Source organism: Spinacia oleracea, chromosome 4 (genome assembly GCF_020520425.1).
Source record: "Spinacia oleracea cultivar Varoflay chromosome 4, BTI_SOV_V1, whole genome shotgun sequence".
Lineage (NCBI taxonomy): Eukaryota > Viridiplantae > Streptophyta > Magnoliopsida > Caryophyllales > Amaranthaceae > Spinacia > Spinacia oleracea.
Window position 1 is genome coordinate 80,526,313 of NC_079490.1, and position 25,650 is coordinate 80,551,962.

General features: G+C 38.0%; 1 protein-coding gene across 3 annotated transcripts; it reads right to left on the reverse strand.

The window, feature by feature from the left end:
• Positions 1–41: 41 nt before the first annotated feature.
• LOC110798378 (probable aspartyl aminopeptidase) lies at positions 42–23,583 on the reverse strand. 3 transcript variants are annotated; one of them, XR_002536060.2, is made up of 11 exons: positions 23,350–23,582; positions 23,170–23,257; positions 14,792–14,927; positions 6,138–6,410; positions 5,528–5,675; positions 4,598–4,837; positions 3,043–3,175; positions 2,369–2,550; positions 1,472–1,584; positions 806–990; positions 42–259 (listed from the first exon to the last, which is right to left on the reverse strand). XR_002536060.2 is itself a non-coding variant. In XM_056827078.1 (10 exons), exons 1-10 carry the CDS (start codon positions 23,524–23,526, stop codon positions 226–228), a joined length of 1,524 nt encoding a protein of 507 aa, XP_056683056.1. In that variant the 5' UTR covers positions 23,527–23,583; the 3' UTR covers positions 42–225. The 3 variants fall into 3 exon arrangements, 2 of the variants coding, with proteins under 2 accessions (XP_056683056.1, XP_021859250.1); XM_056827078.1 differs by lacking the exon at positions 806–990 and having other exon boundaries at positions 23,350–23,583; XM_022003558.2 differs by lacking the exon at positions 42–259 and having other exon boundaries at positions 704–990.
• Between the last annotated feature and the right edge of the window lie 2,067 nt (positions 23,584–25,650).

Sequence of the window (25,650 nt, forward strand, 5' to 3'; positions counted from 1 at the left end):
TTGCATTTGGCAGTGAGATCATAAATAAATGCTAGTAATAATTAAGACAATGATGTAACACTTTCACAATTATATAAAACTTGTTTTTACCGCAATATCCACAACAAAAATAATCCTCGTTTCTTACTTTCCTCCACCAAAAAAATAAGATGGAGGAATGTCAAAGCAACATAAACTTGACGTGAAATTTATGAGTTATATTATCATTCAACAAACAATGACTGCTTAGCTTCCAACTCCAATGCTGCCATTTCCCTGCCTGCAATTAAGCAAAAGCTTTTTAAGGGTATGCTAAACTTACTACTCCATCCGTTCCTAAATAAGTGTCACTTTTCCATTTTTGGCGTTCCCTAGTAAGTGTAACTTTTCTATTTTTGGACATACACTTTTCCCACTTTTTCATACACTTTTCCCACTTTTTCTTGCACATTCTACACTTTTCTCACTTTTCAATCCCCACATCCATTTTATTTGTACTTTACCAATAAACGATTATCTACTTTTTCCTTTCCAAAAAAAAAACATTCTCAATCATTACCTCTTACACACTTCTCATTTTTAATAATTACCGCACCACTCTCCATAGGTGACACTTATTTAGGAACGGAGGGAGTACATCTTAACCCCCTCCTATGGGTGACTTTCAAACTTGAATATAATTAATAAGGCAACTGACAGGTAGCAGCATATTTGACTCCACAAGTCTCCAATTCTCCATGCATTAAGTCAACTCATTCATTTGAATTTTGGAAATTGTTTTTCAAAGACAACAATAAATGAGAAATCTAGTAAGATGGTGTAGAACCTGAAAGAATGAAATCTTGACTGCTTCCCTACACGTTAGTCAAGGGTTGAAGCTCAAATCAAGTCATACAGATGACATACTAATCAACAGATAATTTTTTGTCAACGCTGGAAAATGTTTCGTAAAATGCTTTGAAATGCTTGTACGCAATGTCTACATCTTCCTTTCCACATATCTCCCTCACACTACATACAAACGAATAAGTATTTGGGGTCAGTATCATATTCACAAATCACAGGTTCTAGCACTAAACATGTTCGACTAAACATAATATCATATAATAACATCTATCTCTTTAAGTATATTAATATATTACTACACCTAGGAAACTTTATGCTTTCATGAGAGAAACGACCTTTGTTTTCTGCATCAGAAGTCAGAGATCCACTTCACCTAGACTAGTACAATTACTTTTCCTGAAATATTTTTCAGCTACTCTACTACTGTTAGCCAGCAGCACACCAAGTTTTAACATCCTGATGGACTGTTAGCAAAAATGTATTTGTCGAATGATTTCCTATTTCTTCATGTGTAAGCTTTCCTCTAAGAGAGTCCAGGTGAAACTAGCCAAAACCATCTAGATTAGTCAATGTTATATCCCATCCCTTCAATGTAAACGCAATATCAGCCCTCTTGCCATAAAAGCAGAATGGAAAGTTCCGATACCTGTGCATGGAAAGTTGAGGAATGCCACAGTCAACAGTTCGGATCCCAACACCAGCAGCAAGTATGGGCCCAATAGTGGATCCACACCCCATGTCATTTCTCACCACAAATTCCTAAAATCAAGATAATTAGATCACGTCATTATTAAGGCAGGAAGAAGTCTTGTAAAACAAAATCCAAATAACTGCCTGTTTTCCGTAAGATAATTAGATCACGTCATTATTAAGGCATGTTCTGTACCGAAAATGGTGCCATGTTAAATCAAATTAACAGAAGGCTGCCACCAATTCTCTTCATTTGTCGCCTAGAAAAGATAGTATTGTCTTTATATGTCAATTCATTTGCTGAGTTTACGCAGTGTTGTATGCAATTAGAAAAAATAATATATGGGCAAGACAGCAAGGTTAATCAGTTTGGGGCCTTTGGGCTATTGTCCCATTGATAGTCTCAAAGATTAGAAACTTTGTAACAAGAACAAGGGTAAATTTCTTATCAGTCAGTTAACATATTATTTCTCCAAACAAGTTATGCCCTACTTGCTGCAGAAGTGTGAGGAAACATTCTGAACTTCTGATGTCTAGAATAGGTTAAAGCCTTTTTCTTTGGGTGATTGTCGGATGCTCAAATAGATGATTTCAGCAGCAGTTCGTTGCAAGTATTATAACATCCAATACTTAGACCTGCTGAAGTGAAAGGTTTTTAACCACGGTGCCCCGCAATGGTAACGGCGTCCGTAAGAAAATAAGATTGGCAGCAGACTAATGAGTTAGGAATAGTAAGGTTTTCCCACTATTAATAGATACTCAGAGAAAACATGGTAACCAATCACCCATAAGAACAAAAACAAGTCAATAGATGCTCGAAATAGAGGTTGAACATTTTAAAAAATAAAGGTACCTGAGTTGGTAGGTTGTGAGTTTTTGCAACTTCTTTGAAAAGAAAAGCAGTTACTCCACTAGTAGCATAGCGCTGATTTGCATTATGTTTTATAACAAGCCCCTTTTGCATTTGTGGCCGATGGTTTTCTTCATGTTTGTCCACAAAATTTGGGTGAACACCATGAGCCATATCAGCTGAGACTATTATACATGGTTCCAACATAAATTAGATGTTATGCTCAGAATAATATACCTTAAGTTACTAAGTTGCAAATGAATTTACAAATAATCTTATTTCTTTTGATTAGAAATGAAAAGGAATACAGAAGATAAAAGCAACCCTGCTTTCAGCTATAGTAGCATCAAATAATTCAAAGACTCCTTGCCTAAACTAGCAGAGTAGCAGGAAGGTAGTTCAAATAAAGGAAAATCATCAGCAGAATCATGGAGAGTAGGAAGTCTAGGGTCAAGAATCCTAGATATTAACTTAGAGTCTTTATTAGACCTCAAGTCTAGCATCAAATAATATGACACTTTGAAAGGATTAAAATTTCATTTGGAACAAAAATCCACAAAACTTTATAAATTGGTCAAGTGTGACACTTGTACGCACACCCATGGGTCGTGGCAGACACTTCTAGTCTAGTTCGTGTAAAATTGCATCCAAGTATTTAAGATTATTAACAGACAAACCTAAAAACGATTGCCGAATTGCTCTTTCTACAGCCCCTTCACCAACTTTTTCACGAGCCAAGCAGCTAACTACGCGTCTCATAGCTTGAAACATTGTTGGTGCACCAGCACCCTGAATTGAATCAGAACCTACCTGCAATACAAATTATTACCAAAAATGTTTATAAATACATGACTAGAAATCAGAAATGATCAGGAAAAGTTACAAAGAGAGATGCCTCCTCAAGTTTCCAGAGAATAGAAAGAAAATTAATCAAATGCACATAGTAAAAGGCATAAAATGTCAGTGCATTTTATGGCAAAGTACCAGTTTTACAAAAATAAGAAAATAGCAAATGCCAATAAATAGACTTTTTAAAACATCATTCTCAATATCGACAGGCCTATGAGATTGAGAGTGACCGCATACTCCCGCTGATGTGGATTTGAATAGCTATGGTCAAGATTCAAAGTCAACATCATGGTTCAGGTTTAAAGATAGTACGACGGAAAAAAAATCGTTGGCGTACAAGGAGTCTATCAGGCTTATTCCTATTCCTATTAGGATATGTCATATCTTTTAATGCTTTAGTAGAAGTCCTACACGGTTTGGCTAGTCCCTTAAGGATTGGAGTTTACGTGTAGAAAAAAAGATACTCCCTCCGTTCCTAAATACGTGTCCAGTTCCCATTTATGGTGTCCCCTTTTATTTGTCCACTTTCCGTTTTTGGACATACACCTTTCCCACTTTTCTATACACTTTTCCCACTTTTCCATACACTTTTCCCACTTTTCTATACATCATTATTACATTTTCTTACACATTCTACACTTTTCCCACTTTTCAATCACCACCTCCACTTTTATTTATACTTTATCAATAAACAATTATCTACTTTTTCCTTTCCCAAAAAAAACATTCCTAATCATTACCTCTTACACACCATTCAATTTTATTAATTACCGTGTACATGTCCAAAGTGGACACGTATTTAGGAACGGAGGGAGTAGTATTTTATTTTATTAGGATTCCTAGTATAATTAGGTGTTTGTGTTCTACGTAATTTAAAATTCTTATATTGCCTATATAAAGGGCCTTAGGTTGTTATTTTATTTAGACATTGTGATTGAGATCAATAGAGTTTTGAGTTTTGTGATAAAACTTATGAGAGTAGATGAGATGCTTATTCGCCCATAGTAGTGTTTCTAGTTTGGTTTATTATTTGGTCGATCAAATCGTTTAGTTTAGGTCTATTCGACTCTAAATTAACACCCAGGTTTTGTGAAGTCCGTTAGACCGAGCAAAATCATATCACCAGCATTAAACAGAATACGTGTGCAAAAGAAATTATGCCACAAATATTTTTCAGCAACATAACCGATGATAAAATAAATTATAGAAGAGGAGTAATTATCTTTTACGCACCGATGCTTAACAATAAGTATGTCCCCTAACCTCTGTCTTTTGGAGAACCCTCACGCGAGACTATATTAGTGCCATTAGTGGTAAGTAGGACATTGTCCCCTTTCAACAACAAGAAAAAAAATTGAACAATGCCAGACAAGAAAATCATACCTCTTCATTATCAAATAAAGCAATCATCCGTATAGCATCTTCACTGGATAAATCTCCGGGAGATGAACAAGAATCAAGAAGAGCTCTTAGTGCGCAAAAACTAGAGGCGAGATTGTCTAATCTCCCAGAAAATATAAACTCATTGTTCATGCCCCCCAGACAACTAGGTTGAGTATCACAAACATTAAGCTCGAGAGTCACTATGTCAGCAATAGCACAATCCAGCTCTTCTGAAAGAACCTGCAAAATAATATTTAAGAAAAATTGCAATAGAAACAGGGAGTGGAAATGTGTCCAATACATATCTAAATGGGCAGTGATGCACGTGCAAGTTGCTCAAACTTGGGTGTTGGGCACGGATCAATTATCGTGAGAATAGGACAGCAGTATTATCAAAAGTTTGGGAGTTAGGTAAGGTTTGCTTTCATATAATTTGATGTGACCAAGAGTCCAAGTATCAAAGTCTCCCAGCAAATCCAGGGGTTTAGAGGTTGTTTTTTGATATGGGATGAAACACCCAGATACCATGAATCCATAGCATAAAGAAGTAATCTTTTCTTGGAGAATTAGAAAATGATTAAACAAAACTAACATTAGCTATTTCTTTACGTGTCTAGTCTCAGCCTCACAACAATTTCTTACATACAGTAGTATAAAAAAGATACTGTGCAATCTGAATGATTAAACTGTTTAAGCTATACAAGATATATGCTAGTTGCTTTTGGAGATATCCAATAAAATTAAAGGGACCTCTGAAAACAGTTGTCCGCAATGATATCGGCTTGCTATTTTTATCGAAATAACTTAACAACCTTATCTGTGTAAAAGGGACATGCTTATGGCAGCATATAAATAGGGCCCTATTCGAGACACCCTTAAATACATGGTAATGTCCACAACAATAATGCAAGTGCTCAAATCAGTAATTACCTCCAGAAGCTGTGGATGATGCCAAGCCTTAGAAGATCTTGTAGCACCCTTTTCTTTGGATTCTGTAAGCTCTTCTTCACATCTTGTTGACAGCAATGGAACAAGGTGTGTTTCTAGATTAGGTTTAAAACCATCCTGGTTCACTGTTCTAGTAAATAAAAGAGGGCAGAAACAAAAACGATATATTATGGATCAGTCAGCGAACTCTTCCCCATAAAGATAAGTGCAATGCCAAAGGGGAGAGGCAGAAATAAAGCTAGTTGCCATATTTGGTAAATATTAATTCAGATGGTATACTAACAGTACTATTCACATAACCGTAAAATTTCAGACGACCATATGACCTCGAGATTTTATGTTTAACAATGTAAGAAATTTTCATTAATTATGTGATTTTCTACCTTTAGTAGATGGGTAATAACCTCAAAGTAGACCTCATTCGCACCAAAAAAGAAACCCTTAATGTAGATATCCACCCAGTAGCTATATGTTTTCTTTCTTTTTCTCCTTTTTCGGTAATTAGCTAATAGCAATTTCCAAGGAAAAAAAATAAGCAATGAGACATAAAATATAGGGGACATGAGTAAACTTTGACAGAGTTGCAACATACCGGTCGAGATGGATGGCTAGTGTAGGTATTCGCAAAAGTGGTCTTTTTATTTTCACAAGTCTCTGAATGAAGGAACCATCATCAGTCCTCAGTATAACTCTTCCAGCTACACTTAAGTCTCTGTCAAACCAAGTGTGCCACAAACCACCACCATAGGTCTGCACATTCAGCATTAGATATCCAGGTTTCGATGATGCTGATATTGGTTTTAGTTTTAGACATGGACTGTCAGTGTGGGCTGCAATGACGTGAAACCCATTGCCAGTACTATACCTGCAAAACAAATAATAGGTTTTAGTTCACAATTTGCTTAGCATCTGTTTTGTCTTCATGTACCATTAAGCACAGTGCGAGGATACTGCAAAGGTTGTTTGTTGCCATTCACGCACACACTAGTTGATGTGGTAGTATAGACAACCAAATAACTGAGCAGAACTAGAGAAAAACAATAGATACTCAGCAAAAGTTAAAGTTAAACCTGTCATACCACTCATATGTTTCAAGAGTCGAGTGATGAACATTTTTGCTACCCACATTTACCGTTTAATCTAGCCTTCTGTTTCAAGAGCTAAATCCTCTAAAGTGACAGATATCTAGAAAAAACTTCAGAATGACAGAGCATTATACAAATGCCATATGGTGTGCTTGTCAAAGAGCACGTATTTAACCTGCCATATCACTCATATGATTCAAGAGCATTGTTTAACCACAAATGTTTAGTCAAGAAATTTGTTCAAGAGCTAATTCTAGTAAGGTTGCTGAGAATACTGACATATAAAAAAAATTCTGAATGACAAGCATTCAAGCAATATACATCGTATTATTGTTAATGAGGACAGTTATATCTGCATATATTTAGGCACTTGGAAAACGGTACAAAAGATGCAATGGTATTAGACCATTTTTATTGTCAATGAGGGTAGATATGTAATAAATGTAAGGGCTCCACTTACCAAATAAGGAAATGTGGAAACTAAACTATGACAAAACATGATGAATTTTTGGCAACTAATTTGGGACGGGGAAGGAAAATTGTTCCATTGTTACACATAACTTTATGGTTTTGGCATAATACGTTCTAAAGGACAACAAATTAAGTTTAATATCCAAAGATTATTTATAAGTAAAGCACTAATAAACTTGTAAAACCTCTCCGTAATAGGTGAATAGTTAACTGGGAGTCTGGTAGTCTTTTCAACTTGAAGCAACCATAAATATGACCCTACGCTAGAGTAAAACAGCAGAAAACTATGGAGCTTGTAGAAAGTAGAGCAGGTATTCACAGGGTACCAAACAGAAGGTTATTACCTTGAAAGTTTTCTTTTCTTATGGCAATTAAATTTTTTTCATTGGCAATAGGGATCCACCGAGAACAAGATTAGGCAGATAACTGAAAACGAAAATCTCAGCCATTCATGCACGTAATGTGACGACTAACATATCATCCAATTCAATTAATGACCACCAAAAAAAGCCACGAACTAAATGTCTAATAACCCACAGTCCCACTGATCCTAGATCATGGTTGTATATAGTTATCACACAAGGATTTATAAATGTCGACATTAAATGTACCCAATTTTCTAAGTGTTCCCCTTTTCTATAAATGTACCCCTTTATCAAAAATTTAATTGAAGCCTGGACAACACTGTGAAGCAGACAAAATAAGAACCATCAATCATTACATTGAAAGGCCGACATCTTCAGTTTACAGTTTACAGTATAGGAAGTGTTTTCACAGGATCTATACTTATATAATTCCTCTGTTCCAATATTATTGCACCATTTAGGTTTTGCACAAGAAATTAGGTAGTAGGTAAAAGGAAAAGAGATCTTATATAATTCCTCCGTTCCAATATTATTGCACCATGTAGGTTTTGCACAAGAAATTAGGTAGTAGGTAAAAGGAAAAGAGAGAAACACAAAAACACAAACTTGCCCATGTAATTGCAAGCATTAAATAAATCAACAAGTGTTAAGATGTATATTGGGTATTTGTAGTGTGAAAGCAACTATGTTAATTCCTGAATTGGAAATGGTGCAATCTTTGTGAAACTTTCTTAAAACGTAAATGGTGCAATAATATTGGAATGGAGGAAGTACAATATACGTACAACTAGGATTTTGAACTATAAAAGTGTCAGACTTGTAGAAAGTTACCAACATGGATATGGAAAGGTATTTTTTGTTTCTTTTATTACTTTTCAAGGATCATATCCAAGAATCACCAACATACGAGGTTTTTTGTACCTATACGCAATTCTCTAACTATCCCAGAATTATGGGAATGCAATCTAGTACTATTAAGAATGTGGAAACCGAAAAGAAAAATCTTGAAACAATACACCTTGAAGAAGTTCCACTTTTACAAAATAGCTATGTAAAGAGATTCACAAAGTTTAACCTTTTATTGTAACAAAGTAACCCAACGAAGCATATGAGTGATAAGGAATACCCCCATAAACCACATTCCCCATGTGACATCTATAGCGTACCCACATTTGCAACCTGACTGTGCTACAAATTATGCAACCATACTTGTAACACTCCCTCTACTCAGCTACCTGGACACAGCAAGAACACACACACAAAGTCACAGAAATGGCAAGAAATAGAGAATGTATTTCTAGAGAAGGGGGAAAACTCTTGTATTATTTAATAAGAAGTTTCCAGTGAGAATTCGAGAGCTCACTTCTCTCCCAAAAAGCAGTGAGTGCTCAATACACAAATGTCATACCCTATTCCCAATATTCCCTTCCCTTTCATACACAGATCCCTAGAAGGATACCCTGTGCTAATTTGTCTTCTTGCGCCTGCTATATGTGAGGATGCCACTTGGTCCCATCTCACCGTTGGTTCCTGCTGCTGCGGATGCTGCCTCATTGGTGGCTGTTGGGCTGTGACTGAGTGATGGGCACTAATTCCATCTCTGGGGTGATTTGTGCAGGTATAGCTGTGGCAATGGTAGCCTCTCCAACGGCTCTCTTAGGCTGTGAGACATGGAAGACAGGATGGATTCTGCAATTCTCCGGCAACTGCAGTTTATAGGCGACACTCTCCCCACCTTCTGTATGACACTAAAAGGGCCACAAAATCGAGCTGAGAGCTTCTCAGAGGGTCTTTGAGCTAATGATTTCTGGCGATAAGGTTGCAGCTTGAGATAAACCAAGTCCCCTACCTCAAAGGACTCCTCTCTCCTTTTGCGATCTGCATTCATCTTCATCCTCTGTTGGGCCTTAATCAGATTCATTTGCAACTCAGCAATCACCAAATCCCTTTCTTGCAACACCTCTTCCAGACTGTCAAACAACAGGCGTCTGCCCCTTCCCCACCTTGAGTAGTTGTGGTGGATCCCTTCCATACACCACCTTAAAGGGAGACATCTTAGTTGAGGTGCGTATAGAAGTGTTATACGGGAATTCAGCCCAAAATAACCACCAAGTCCATGACTTTGGTTGACTTCCCAGAAAAACCTCAAATAGGTTTCCAGACACTTATTTACTACCTCACTTTTGGCTGTTTGTTTGAGGGTGGTATGTCGTGCTTCTTTTGAGTTCCGTTCCTTGCACCCTAAACAACTCCTTCCAGAAAGTACTCATGAATATCCGATCCCTGTCAGACACAATCGTTGCCAGGAACCCATGGAGGCGAACAACCTCCTTCACAGAGATTTCAGCCACCTTTTGTAGAGATGGTCAACCCCATATTGTACTGAATTTATCCCCTTAGACAAGGGAAGACCCTCCACACAAAAAATCGAGATATCTTCCCAAATGCGCGCGGGTATTGGCAATGGCTGTAGAAGCCCACCCAAAGTTTGATGTGAATGTTGGTACTGTTGGCATATTATCACATTGCTTCACATACGCTGCCACATCTCTCCTCATTCCATACCAATACCATTCCTTGGCCATCCTCAAATTTTTTTTTTTCTTCCCCCTTATGACCTCCCACAGGTGAGTGACGGTATTCCCGTAGTAACGTTGGAATTAGCATGGATTCTCTCGGTATGACCAGCCTCCTTTTACAAGTGACTCTGTCCTATATCATTTCAAATGCAGTGGCGCCATTTCCCGCCATTAGCTCATCTCTGATCTTGGCCAAAACCGCATCAGCCTCTATTTCCTTGTTCAAATTCTCCCAATCCACCACCCGCGAGCTGATCATAGCCCCCAAGTCGACCTCACCACACGTCTTTCTGGACAAGGCGCCCGCAACCCCGTTGGAAGTTCCCAGTAAGCTGATCATAGCCCCCAAGTCGACCTCACCACACGCCTTTCTGGACAAGGCGCCCGCGACCCCGTTGGAAGTTCTCGGTGTGTATTGCACCTCGAAATCAAACCCCATCAATTTGCTCACCCATTTCTGATAATCGGATGCAATCTCAGTTTGTTGTGTAATGTGTCGTAGGCTTTCCTGGTCCAAGCGAACTATGAAATGCCTCCCCATCAAATAGTGTTTCCGTTTGAGTATCGTAAGGCAAACTGCCAAGAGCTTTTTCTCATAAAACGACTTGCTTTGTGCTCGTTGCCCCAACAACCGGTTGTAATAACCCACGGGTCGACCCTCTTGCATCAATACCTCCCCAAACCATACCCAGAATCATCAGTTTTAAGAACAAATACCTTGTTGAAGTTAGGCGTCACTAGTACTGGAGTTGCTGCCATGGTTTGTTTCAAAGTGGTGAAGGCTTCACTCGCCTTTCCTGACCATCCGAAGTTATCTTTTTTCAATTGCTCCGTCAAGGGTTATGCAATTTGAGAATACCTTGCCACAAACTTTCGGTAATAATCGGTAAGCCCTAGAAATCCACGAAGCTCTCTAAAGCTCTTAGGTGTCTCCCACTCCATGATTGCCCGGACCATATCCATGTCCATTGGCACCCCTTCACTGGATATCACATGCCCTAAATAGGACACCTCCCTCTTGCCCAATTCACACCTCTTGCGATTAACATAGAACCGTTGTGCGGCCAAAACTTCAAGCACTAGTCTCATATGTCCCTTGTATTCCTGTACTAAAGTATTGTAAATGAGTATATCGTCGAAGAATACCAACACAAACTTGCGTAAGAAGGGTCTGAAAATGTCGTTCACCAAAGACTGAAAGGTGTCAGGGGCGTTTATTAACCCGAAGGGCATCACGAGAAAATCGTAATGTCCTAAATGTTGTTTTGTGGAAATCCTTTGGATTCACTAAAATCTGGTGGTAACCCTATTTCAAATCGAGTTTGGAAAAAATTACTGACCTAGATAATTCATCTAAGTATCGGATACTTATCAGGTATTGTTTCTTGTTCAAAGCCCGGTAGTCCACACAAAACCGCCACGATCCATTTTTCTTCTTCACTAACAGTACCGGACTTGAAAATTGGTTCATTGACGGCCAACTAACTCCAACTTGTAGCATCTCCTATATGAGCCTCTCAATCTCGTTTTTACGGAAATATGGGTATCGGTAGGACCGAATTCGCACTAGGTCGCTCCCCTCTTTGAGTATTATGGCTTGCTCATGACCCCGAGAGGGAGGCATGCCAGTTGGCTTATCGAACACCGTCGTGTACTATTCCAGTAGCCCTTGGAGGAACCCGACTTCGTCTTGGTTATTCGGGGAGGCCGTGCCCTAATCTGCTTCTAACCGATTACATTCCACAATCATCCCAGTAAGGTTTTAACCATGGCTTTAAGAGAGATACAGGTTCGGGCAAGTGTCGCATCCCCCTTGATTACACACGGGTTGCCACCCCACTGCGTTTTCCAATAGGCGGCCACCGCTTCCATCTTTTCCAACCACTGCACCCCTAATATTATGTCTGAACCACCCAATTTCAACGGTAATTTTTTTTCGCATACCTCAATACTCCTCTCCAAGCACGCGGTCACCGCCGGACACTCGGCGGAGCCATGGACAGCCTCGTTGTTGCCCAAGGCCACGCCAAAATTTTCTGTCCCCACCACCGTGATTCCTAACCTTTCCACCACGTCTAACGATATGAAGCTGTGAGTTGCCCCTAGATCTACCATCACTGTCACACTTCTTCCTAAAATTTGCCTACACAGCCTCATCGTTTTCGGGTGAGTGAGCCCCACGACTGAGTTTTAGGAGACTTCTAGCCTTGACATAGCGTCGTCGTCGTCCTCTTTTTCTGTCTCGTCGTCACCCATCATCTCTCCGCCGTCCTCACCCTCCATCTACAACACACTTAACTCCTTTCCCTTACACACGTGATTTGCTTCCCATTTTTCGTCACACCGGAAACACAACCCTTTGGCTCGTTTTTCTTAAAGTTCACTCTCCGTCAACCTTCTTACTTTATATTTGAAAGAGTTGTTGTCTGGTGAAGCAACCGACGTTTGTGTTGATCCCACTCAAGAGTAGGTGGGTTTACTTTGATGTTGGGCTGGCCCACTTGCAGATGCGGTTGTATTTGGGCCGTTTTTGGTCGGCCCAAACCGGTTACTCCATAGTGTTGATCCACTCTTCTTTTCAACCCGATCTTAATCCTCGGCCCGAATTGCCAGATCCATGGCTTTCTTCAAGTTATACGGTTCAAGCACTTGAATCTCCTTCCTTATATCATCCTTTAACCCATTTAGGAAATGACCCATGAACACAGTGTCAGGTATAACGGAGCTGCTCTCTCAATAAAGCGATGGGTAATCTTCCACCGTGGATGTCTGAGTTGTTGCAAGCAGCTGTCCGTGGAGGGTTCCCAACTTCGACGACCGGAACTCCTTCAATATCCTGTCCTTAAGTCCCACCACCCTTCAATGGGTCGCCGGCGATTCTCCAACTGAAAGAAGCGGAGGGCGTCTCCCTCCATCAGCACCACAACCGAGTCCATCTGCTCATCGGCGTTGAACTTATAGAAGTTGAAATACCGTTCTGCTCTTAATATCCAACCGTGAAGTCGCTTCCTTCGAACACCGGCATATCCAGCCTGCGAAAACGCCGGTTTCTTCCCAGGAAGTTTTCTCCACCCTCGGACCCACTGCCTTCTCCTTCGAATTCTTCCTCCTCTGTCCGCCTCCTCTACGACGGTGGTTATGACCACTACCAGTACCTCCACCTTCGTTCACCATGGTCCTTACAAAGAGTGTTACAAGGTGGTCATGCTTCTCTCACAACTTTAGAAATGATGCCTTCTAACGTTGTTTCAAAACGGTCCACCCTTGTCTCCAGCTCCATAGTCCTCTCTTCCTCCACCGTCTCAAGGTTGCGCGACTGTGACCTACTTCCCATCAAGGACCGAGCTGCTCTGATACCAGATGTAACACTCCCTCTACTCAACTACTTGCACAGCAAGAACAGACACAAACTCACAGAAATGGCAAGAAACGGAGAATGTATTTCTAAAGAAAACGGAAAACTCTTGTATTATTTAATAAGAAGTTTACGGTGAGAATTTGAGAGCTCACTTCTCTCCCAAAAAGCAGTGACTGCTCAATACACAAATGTCATACCCTATGTTACTTTGACACGTCTATTTTGAGCCCATACCCGTATCGACCCGACCGGATACCGATCCGGGTATGGAATCCGTACCGGATCTGTGTCTGGTTTGTCAGACACGGCGGGGTAGGAAGAAGGGAGAGGCAATCAAAGATTTGTCAACCCTAGATCTGTTCATTGGAAATGGAACTCACCTAATTTCTGATTAAACCATGGGGCTTTTTGCTAAGCATGTATATCCGAACTCAAATAGATGTTTCTTTCCGGTGGTCATCACACCGATGAATCTCCGGCGACGGTGAGAGGTGGTGAAGAGTTCATGTGTTGCTCCTTTTTTTTTTCTTCCAATAAGGGGGTGGGAACCGGGAACTCGGGAAAGGGATGTTAGGGGTTAGAATTCTTTAAAAAAAATGTGTCTGTAGAAAGTTGAATCCCACGTGACTTACAGCTGTCTTCTTTTTCCTTCTGATAAAAACTACAGCTGTATTTCACTGTTTCTACTTCCTTTTTTATTCTGATTTAACTTTTAAGTCTGACTTTTCCAATGCAATTTTTTTTTAAACTTCCTTTTAAAAGAACTTCACTTTTCTTTTCTTTTTTCTCTTATAGTAATTATTATTTTTTTATTTTTATTTTTTCGTATCCCCGTACCCGTGTCTAAAATTAAGACAGGGTCCCCGTGTCTTGAAATTCTCGCTTTGCGGGGCCCGACACTCGGATCCGTACCCGTGTTCGACACCCGTACCCGAGTCCGAGTAACATAGGTCATACCCTATTCCCAATACTCCCTTCCCTTTTATACACAAATCTCTAGAAAGATAGCTTGTGCTAATATGTCTTCTTGCGCCTGCTACATGTGAGGATGCCACGTGGTCCCATCTGACCGTTGGTTCATGTTAATGCATCATTGGTTGTTGCCTCATTGGTGGTTGTTGGTTGGTTATGACTGAGTGATGGGCTTGTTACAATACTCAACAAGTCCGATACGTGTACAACAAGGTATTAAAGAGGGATTGTAGGAGTATCATCAATACAAAAAGCGAAGAGAAAGTGCAAACTACAAAGTAAGAGAGCAAGCTACTATCAATCAAAGTAGTAAAAACTGCCATAAATTACCCTATATTTTTTAATCTCAAAACAACTATAAGGTAAAATACTACGGAGCATATGAAAAAATGCACTTCAACAAACTTATATCTTACTTCTCACCAACGGAAAAAGCAACCAAAGAAGACATATTTCTTGTGAAAAAGTATCGACCACCTGGCTTGAGTTCCCATTCTTCATTCTCATTCAGCAGGTGGAAGCCAGCAGCAAGCAGTTGCCTTTTCGCTTCAGCTGCAACAAGTTAAATGTTACTGTAGCAAGAACGAACAGACTTAAAAATTCTACTTCTCGGAATAAAAATATTAATAAAAAAAGGCCTTCATAAGAGCTAAATAGCAGGTGAGCTAAATAGCAGGTAAGTAAATAGAGGCTTAAAGTAAACATCAGGGAGTATATGGTTACTAACTTAAAGAAGTTGAAGATCTACACCAGGAGTCCTGAAACTGTAAAAAGGCTAAGAAGCTAAGACTCTAGGAGTATTATGAATTATATATTAAGGATAAGTTTTATTATTTTACAAGGTAAATAGGAAAGAGAGCTTGTGAATTTTAATGACTAATTATAATGTGTAAAGAACTGATAAGTTTGAGCACAAGAATAATGGCAGAAATATCTTTAATTTGCTTGGTAGATGAAGAACACCAAACTGAGATACAAAAGTAGTGACTTGAGGCCACCAATCTCTAGGTTTAGTGACTTGAGGTCACCACTCTCCAAAGCGTAAGCTTTACCAAATTCTCAATATACCTTCTAAACCTAGTGTTCCCTTATTTATAGTCTCTCTACTCTAACCACCTAATTTGTCTTCTAGCATTATTTCTGCTTGCACTACCCATTATAACCTTTACTATTAGTTCATTACAATACCGACCCCCTAAACTTCCACCTTGTCCTCAAGGTGGATAGAAGTTTGCATTGACTTCTCGGCACTTGCAACAATGATCCATGTCCACCTTGCAGCCCAACCTGAGAATAAGTTGCTGAAAGAATTGACACTTCCCATTGGTTAGAGTTGATTCATACTCGAGGTGCTTAATCATAGAATGCAGTTGTAGGTTGTCCTCCTTCAAATTTTGTTGCCGGTGGTGTTGTAGTACTTGATTGGTAATTGTGAGCATAAAGGCCATTACCTTGGATATGGAATTGAAATTCAGTAACTGGTCATCAGATAGTATGGAATTTTGGTTACAATGGGTGGTGTGATTGAGATGGTAAGTGTGCGGGTCGGAGGGAATGGTGTTTGCATTTGGGTTGTACCAATAAGAGTTGGAAAAGTAACTTGGGTTGGGTCGTGTAGTTATGGGTGGAATTGGTGTGGTTGTTATTTGATATGGAAATGGGTAGCTCATAAACCCAAACAACCCAGACAACCCAGTTGTAAGCTTGTCCTCATTAAAAGTAAATTTGGGCTCAAAATAGGCAGGCCCATTTGCTTGAACTTCTTTAGCTCTATCAGCTGCACATGGCCTAAGAACTTTAAATGCAATTGTACTGCCATCTATTAGGTCTTTGACCATACTACCCTTACTAGCATCTTCCATAGTTTGCTTCTTCTTCAAACCAACGACAACTTCAACTATGCTTCTCACATACACCTCCTCTTCTGGGTTCTTCTGGAAGGCTGCTTTAACACTACATCCTCTACCACCAGTCATACTGCCGGCAACACCAGCACCGAGGCAGCCACCCATGGAGTAACCCGGGCCCCCGCCAGAACCACTAGCTCTCGAACCACCCTTTACGAATCTGCCTCCCTCCTTCTCCAGGCCACCGCAAGTGGTGGTTCCACCACCCAAATTACACTTTCCGTTAACGAAACCAGGACCACCACGTTCAAATACTTCTACAGGTTGTCTACCTAACAAAACACCAACATCACCACTCACTCTACCTTGTCTAGCAAGGCCTATCCGCTTCCTCCTGCACCACCTCTTTCGAAAACACCTCCCCCATGGTTATTTCCAGCGAGGTTTTTACAACCACCATTGTGCCCTCTTATGTAACCTCTCGCAGGACCACCACCTACTTCGCCAGCGAGACCACCTCGTTCTCCACTGCTAAAACCTCCAGAAAAATCACCATGTCTTCCCCCCACCCTTGGCGAAGGAGATTCGTTCCGGCCCCCATCATCCTTGAGACCTATACCGACAAGGTAACCTGACCCTTGCTGGACCCAACCGCAAAAAAAAGATCAGCACCACATGGGCCACCATATGCAGCCCCTTTTCCAGATCCTCCTCCACTTAGTGCCACCGCACTTTCACTGGTAATGTAAATTGGATATTCTCCAGATCCACTTTTCTGTAGATCAGCATTTTCCACCACCTTTGCTTCGACCATCTCTCTGCCACACCTGCTTCTTTCTCTTCCTCTTTGAGTATCTCTTCTCTAATTTCAGTAATCTTCTCCCCGATTTCCTTCAATTCTTGCCGAAACGAAGAGAAAATTCGAGAAAGACCTTCCATAATGTTTTTTATAAAATCTTCTTTATAAAATCTTCCTTGCATTGTTGGAATATTTCATCCCATTCTTCCCGGACTTTCTGATCAGATATGTTGAACTCCATTTTTTTTTTTTTTTTTTCAAACTCAAAAAAACAATCAGATTAATAATCCCCCCAGATCTATACCGCTCTGATACCAAGTGTAAAGAACTAATAAGTTTGAGCACAAGAATAATGGCAGAAATATCTTTAATTTGCTTGGTAGATGAAGAACACCAAACTGAGATACAAAAGTAGTGACTTGAGGCCACCAATCTCTAGGTTTAGTGACTTGAGGTCACCACTCTCCAAAGCGTAAGCTTTACCAAATTCTCAATATACCTTCTAAACCTAGTGTTCCCTTATTTATAGTCTCTCTACTCTAACCACCTAATTTGTCTTCTAGCATTATTTCTACTTGCACTACCCATTATAACCTTTACTATTAGTTCATTACATAATGAATGTATTAAGGATTACTCTTTTTTCCATAATGAAAGAACAATCTCAAACAATGGGTAAACACTTCATGCCTCCAGGCCTCTACTATAATAAGATTCGGCATTAGATGCATCCATTCTTACCCCAAGATAGAAAATCGTTTTTAGTTTAAAAGGTACCTAAAGACCAAGAACTTCATGACAAACAAGCAGTGTCATTTAAATGAGTGGATTGATGGATTGATTTAGTCCGGGTGTAAGACACTTGGGCTTTGGGCATGTAAATCATAAACGTTGTCTAAAAGGCAATCCAATCCAAAATTTTGAGTAACCTTGTTCCATCCGATCCGAATAATTGCACGTTAGTCTAAATCAGTAAATCCAGTCCAATTTGATCCACCTATTATTTTATTTTCTGTTTGGACACAATTAGACCTGATCAGCATGAGCCCGGTCCGCCGGCCCGGCCAGACGGGGTCCGAAATTTGGCGGGTTTGGGCAAATTTTTTAGGCCCAATTTTCGAGCCCGGCCCGAAAATTTAAAAATTTTGACGGGTTTGGGAAATGTAAAAACTACATTTTTAGTTATAATAAATTTGGCCCGGCACGGAAATGGCCCGAAAGCCCTATGTTTTAGGCAGTGTTTAAAAAAGCATGCTTAAAGCGCGCTTAAGCCCTGAAGCTCGAAGCTCTAGGGCAAAGCGCTGAATTATGTTTGAGCGAAGCTCTTGTGATTAAGCGCGCTTAAGCGCATGAAGCCCGCGAATCGCAAAAAGCGCTTTTTGGCGCTTCATTGAATTTCTTTTATTTTTTTATTACTTTACGTTGAAAGCTTTTTTTATACTTCGTATGTTATTGTGTTTTGGACCACTCCTATTAATCCTAACAATAGAAAGTAGACCAAGAGTCCAAAAGAAAAGGAAAAAGAAGAAAAGAAGAAGACAACAATCACAGCAGCCCACCCTAGCTTCTGGATAAACACTATGTTATATGCTTTATTTTTGTTAAAACAAAGAATAATATATATATTTGGAAGCAAATCTGATGTTTATATATTTTTGTGGTTATTTTAGTAAGATATACTTCCTCCATTCATAAATACTCGCAACGTTTGTCACTTTCACGCATGCCAATACACAATTTAGATAGTCAATATCTTAAATTCTTTCCCAGAAAAAATTATAAAAAGTTGATATTTTGAAAATACGTAGTCAGACAAATCTAACAAGATCCCACATGACTATGTTTTATTTGACATATAAATCACCAACAATAGCCAAAGTAGAATATGTGAATAGTGTAAAAATATCAAACGTTGCGAGTATTTATGAAAAGAGGAAGTATATGCATAATAGTAAAAAACCTTTAATTCTTAAAAAGTGTGGTTCACTTCGATGAAGTGCACGCCTTGCGCTTGCGCTTTGCCCTTAAGCTCTAGGACTCATATCGCTTTAGTGCGCTTTGCGCTTTTTTATACACTTGTTTTAGGCCCGAAATAGCGGGTTTGGGCATGAAAAAATTGGCCCGGATTTTGGCCCGGCCCAGCCGCCATGCGGGCTGATTTTTTAAGCTCCGACCCGGCCCGCCTTTTGATCAGGTCTAAACACAATTAAACAAATTTCTGCAATATTAATCTACATAAAATACTTCCTCCGATTTTTAATACTCGCAACGTTTGTGATTTCTACACTATTCACAATTTATACTTTGATCATTGTTGGTGATTTATACGTAAGATTAAATATAGTCATGTGGGATCCTTAGTTTTAAAAAGCGCGCTAAAAGCGTGGGGCGACTGGGGGCGCAGCTGGAATCGCACCGCGAAGGAAAAGCGTAGCGAGGTACAGGAAGCGCGCGCTTTGTGCGCTTTTTGTGGAAGCGCGCTTCTAAAGAAGCGTGCGCTTCTTGTGTTCTGGGCGCAGAAGAAGAAAACCACCTGTTTTGAAATAAATAAATTACCACGTGAGTATCACGTGACTTATTATTACTGGGTTTTGCAACTGGGTTTAGGAGAGAGAAAACCCTACCTTCGATTTTGGGGATTTTGGGGAGAAACCCTAGCTGTCCAGCCACCTTTGCTGGTGGATTTATCCAGCCATCAAGCCACCTTCCTCGCCGGAAATTTCCGAATTTCCAGGTACGAATAACTGCTCTTTCGATTTCTCTTTTCTTTTTCCCTCTTTTCCCATTTTTCATTCTTCTTCTCTATCTTCTTTTTCGATTCTTCACATTCTCTGATCTTCTCTATTTTTTTTCCCGATTTTTCTCATATCTGATCTTCCTCTTCTTCACTCTGTTTTTTCGCCTCTCCAGACTCCACTTCCAGATTCGTTTATTTATTTTATTTTTTGGGGCTATGCGTTTAAGTACTGTTTTAGTTTAAGATAAGCTTTATTCTGTTTGAGACCTTCAGGAGTTTACGTTTAAGGGATTGTGAGTTTCTGGCTTTTTTTATTTATCTTTTTTTATTCAATTTTTTTTTTAATTCTGCCTTTTTAGGATAAGTTTTATTACGTGAGTTTCTAGGACTGTGATTTCTTGACATTTAGTTTTTTATTTAGTTTTTTTATTCAATATTTTAAATTGTACTGTATTTTTTAGGATAAGTTTTATTCTGCTTTGTTGACATTTAGTTTTTTTTTCCAGTCTTTTACTCTCTTTTTTAATTCTGTTTGTTTATTTTTATTTTTTTAATTCTGTTTTTTTAATTCTTTTTTAATTTTATTTTTTACACTTTTTTCCTGTCTTTCTACTTATTTGTTTTATGCTGGTTGTGATTTTTGTTAGCCCGTGACTTACTCTAAGTCTTTGGTTAGTACTTTACCCTCTTGGAGGTATTCCGGTTTGGTGTCTAGTAATGAATTATGCTTCCCTTTGTTAATTTATGCATTTATAATATAAGTAGCATGTTGTTTTAAGTACAAAATATGTTCTAGAAATGATTTTATAGGTTTTAGCACTTAGGGTGCGCTTCGCCTACGAGAAGCGTGCGCTTTCGCTTTGCGCTTTGCGCTTAAGCCCCAGGGCCCTTGTGCGCTTCGCGCTTTTTAAAACTAAGGTGGGATCTTGTTAGATTCGTCTCAATGTGTATTTTCAAAATATTAACTTTTTATAATTTTTTCTTAAAGAGGATTAAAGATATTAATGATTAAAGTTGAGCATTAACATGCGTGAAAATGACAAACGTTGCGAGTAAAAATAAACGGAGGAAGTATATATTTACTTTTTCAATGTCCTTGCATAAGAAGTAATAAAAAATACATAATATCATAAATGAGATGACTTTCTCGAAAACAACTAGGAATGCAAATACTCCCTTCGTTCTAAATAAGTGAAACACTGCCTTAAATTGTCGTTCCTAAATAGGTGTAACACTTCTACTTTTAGCAACTTCCTCCGATATTTTATTCTTTCTCTCTTCTTCCACTTACCTCATTTCTTATTCTTTTATTACTTCTCTCTCCTCCCACTTACACCACGCAAGATTTATGTGAGGCCGTACATCACACACTTATAAGAGGAAGGCCAAGGGCAATTCAGGAAATTAACAGTTCGTTATGTTGTTAGAAAATGAATGGAATAGGCTACTCTTATATTGCGTAATTTTAGGAAAGCTTTTTACGTGCAATAGAATAAAAGGCACCTTGAGTAGTTGGGTGGAAGTGGAAGGGGTTGTGAAATTTGTTAAGAGTAAACTTGGGAGAGAATTCACCTCTCGGATTTGAGGAGCATTGTAATTAGTTTAATTACTCAGTTGAGCTAATACAATTCAACAAGTCGCTTATTTCTTTTGCTTTCTTATTTTTCTGCAAATCTTAAAAATACAAAAACATGAACACTATAATTAAATACTGATATTTTGGGTTGATTCCTAGCAATTTGGTATCAGAGTGAAATGATCGTGGTGAATCAAACGCAGGGATTAGATGCCATGGAGTCGGAGATGGCAGGAATTAACGAACGACTTGAAGCAATCCACCACACCAATGCACGTAGTAGGTGGCGAAGAAACACGGTGATGAGGTGACTATGTTATCCACCTAGTTGGAAGGTAGAATTGACCGTAGCCGGGAGAATCACGAGGCGACAATGGTGATACTGAGAAAAGAACATAGCAAGTTTCAATTGAAGATGCTAACCACCATTTCGCAACTTTAGGCAGCGCAAAACACTCCTTTTGAAAATCCGGAAACCAGCATGAATCCAGGAGGAAAGGTAGAGTTGGATTTAATTTGCAAAATGATGATGTTAATAATAGATCAATTGGTAGTGCGAGTAATGGTGGGCTGGAAATGCGGGTCAAGGAGAAGGTGGAAATGGAGATCCCGTGGGTTTTTGTGGGTAACTGGTTCGAACTATTCAAATAACAACTCCGGGTGGTATAAGGAGCGGGATCTTCCAACTTTTGATGGGTCAAACCCAATGGGTGGATCCTTCGAGCACAACGTTATTTTCGTTTTCACAAACTAAGTGAAGAAGACAACTTGGAGGCGGCGGTGGTGGTGCTTGAAGGTGACGAGTTGTCGTGGTTGCAATATGAAGATGATCTTTTATGAGGAGTTGAAGGTGATGTTATGAGGAGTTGAAGCTCCTCTGGTACTCTACATGAGGAATGAATTGGAAAACCGATAGGTGGATAGGGTACGGTGTTGGTGTATACTGTATAGGCGTCGGTTTATTGAGTTGCCAGCACAATTAAAGGTGGTTCCTGAGGAGGTTTCAATGGGTCAGTACATGAATGGTTGAAATTGGGATCTAATTTTTCAAACAGGAGGTGGTAATTATCAACCCAACTGCAAACCAAACACTTGTAGCCAAAACACTTATCCCACTTACAGCTCTAACCAAGTTAACTCAACACCTAACCAAAATCAACACACTAATCGACCTTTTGGAGAGATAAGGAGATTCAGTGATAGAGCATGCAGAGCAAAAAAAGAGAAGGGGCTTTGTTTTAGATGTGATGAAAAGTGGACAATTGGGCATAAATGTAAGAATAGAGAGTTGAGTGTGTTAACTTCAAGGAAGAAGATGAGGAAGAGGAGCTTAGGGACACCACACAACCAAATTTCTTTGATTTCAGTGTGTTAATTTCTTTGATTTTGCTTAGGAAGGTACTGATCCAGTGATACCATATAGGTATCCACAAAGCCAGAAAGATGAGATTGAGAATTTGGTGCATGAAATGTTGAAAACCGAAATAATTAGTTTGTAGCTCAACTAGTTGATAAATCAAAAGAAGAACCACTCTCTTGGGACGATCCCGAAGCTTACCAGTTAACCCTATAACCAATATAGTGTGTTAGTCAGGTGTTCTACAAATTTAGTTTGATGAAGTGGCGTTCGTTCAACGACGACGAAAAACACTTATCAATAACCAATGCTAGCAAATAGAAGTCCAGTTTCAAAGGCATGGTTTACAACCATAATCCTCATGTTTCCATAAGAAAAAACATATTTTGAAAACAAGCTAAAACATTTCAATATTTACAGGAGAAATTAAGCGGAAAAAAATATGGCAAATGTCGAAAATTATATCCTTGATACATACCAGTAGCATGAAATTGGGTCCAAGATTCATTGAGATAATTCAGCAAATCCCCAACAATGGACCCAACTGATTCGTTGTGGAAAGAATTCTACAAGTTAATTGAAGTAATTAATAAACTGATTAAACTATAATTGTATAAAATGAGATAAATAATTTGAGGAGAAAATTTAAGAAAAAAACCTGATGAATTTGATCGACATTGGAAGAGAAACAACGAAATGGCGAGACGCTTTGAGAAGGGGTAGATAAATAGAGATTGGGGAGTTTGAATTTGATGCGAGAAGAGTGAAAGTAAGATTTGAGGAGTTTAGGGTGTGGTTGTAGTTGAAGGAGTGGAAGTCTTGCAAAGGTCGCCATTTTTTTTTTGTCTACAAGTTTTAGAGGATTATCATCCCTTAGGCCGTGTTCGGCATTATTTCCGGTTTTTAGTTTTCCGTTTTTAAAAATTACAACTTTTTACTGAATTTTACAAAACTGACGGTAATTGAAACATAATCTACCCTAATATATTAGGAGGCGTTCATAAGAAAATCAATTCCACTTGTATGGATCCGGTCCACCATAAGATTACCATGGACCAGGTTAATTAGGTAATTTTAACAGTGAGTAATTATGGAAACTGTAGGTTCTGTAAAGTAACTATATCTCCAGAATAATAACTATGAACATAATAATGATAAGAATAACTATTCTATCCAAAGAGTAACTATATCATATAGAAAAGTAATTTTAACTGTAAAACAATTACTACTATATATTCATTCTTGCAGACAAAAAGAGTAAATTATAGAAACTATAGGTTCTGTAAAGTAACTATATTTTCAGAATAGTAACTATGAAATAAATAATAATAATAATAATAATAATAATAATAATAATAATAATAATAATAATAATAATAATAATAATATAGTAATTTCGATGAGAACAATTATTCTATCCAAAGATTAACTATATTATATAGAAAAATAACTTTAGCTGTAAAACAATTACTATATTATAAAAATAAACAATATGATATAGATGGTTTAGAGGTCATATAGTAATTTTTTCTATTATATATCACATAATTACTGAAATATAAAAGAGTAACTATATCAAAAGTAACAGTAATTATAACTCTTGAACAATAATAAAGAAAACATTAACTACTTGGTTAGTTGTTTTAGCTACGACATTCTAATCCTTTGCATCTATTAAATAAACCATGTTAAACTCAAATGTTTTTTGAACTAAAAAATACTAATCGACACGTCCACGTGGACCACGTCTCTTTTTTCCACCAACACATCATGTGCTTCCTCTACCACGTTCTTGGTTTCCATTGTTGTCAGGGTTTTCTTCTTCTCCTCCTGCTTTTGTTTTCCTTGCAGAATTTATTCTTTGCACGATTTCAATTTTGAGTGCATCATCTTTGTATTTCTGAATCAATAATGTTTAAACTAAGTTAATAATTTAACATTTAAATATGAAAAAATAACATAATAACTATGTAAAACGTGTAGTTTCTATTATGCATCATATAGTAACTCTTACAATTAACGATTGTAAAATACTTGCAGAATTGCATATATAGTTATTGTTATTGTTATAGTCATATAGTTACTGTCAAAATAATATAGTCACTTTTATTAATAATAACATGGAGTACAAAGAAAGATCATTAAAAGAACATAATGATAAGATAATAACTATTAAAAATATATAGTTATTATTATACATGATATAGTAACTCTTAATATTAATGATAGTCATATACGAGCAAGGTTGTAGATATAGTTATTGTTATGATCATATAGTTGTTGTGATCATAACATAGTAACTCTTATTACTAATAACATAGAAGACAACAAAGAACATAAAAAGAACATTATAATATACACAAAAAACTATACCAAACATATAGTTACTATAATACAAGATATAATACCTATAAATATTATTGATGGTCATTTAGTCACAGAGTTGCAGACATAGTTGATGTGATAATAATATAGTAACTCTATCCATAATACAGTAACTATATCATTAAAAATATAGAATAACATAAAAACATGCACATAACATAATAAACTAACATAGTACTTATTTCAAAAATATAGTAACTATATAAAACGTACAATAACTATTAAAGAAAATAAACATATGGTAACAAGTCATGATAAAATAAACATAATATCTATTTCAAACATATAGTAACTATATAAATAATATAGTAACTATATAAATAATATAGTAACTATTGAAGAAAATAAACATATGGTAACAAATCATGATAAAATAAACATAGTACCTATTTCAAACATATAGTAACTAATATAGTAACTATTGTACACATATAGTAACCATTATAATCACACAACAACTAGCTTAACATATAGTGACTATTATTATAATATAGTAACTATTGTACAAATATAGTAACCATTATAATCATATAGTCACTATCTAAGAAGCAGACAAAAATACACTCGAAATAAC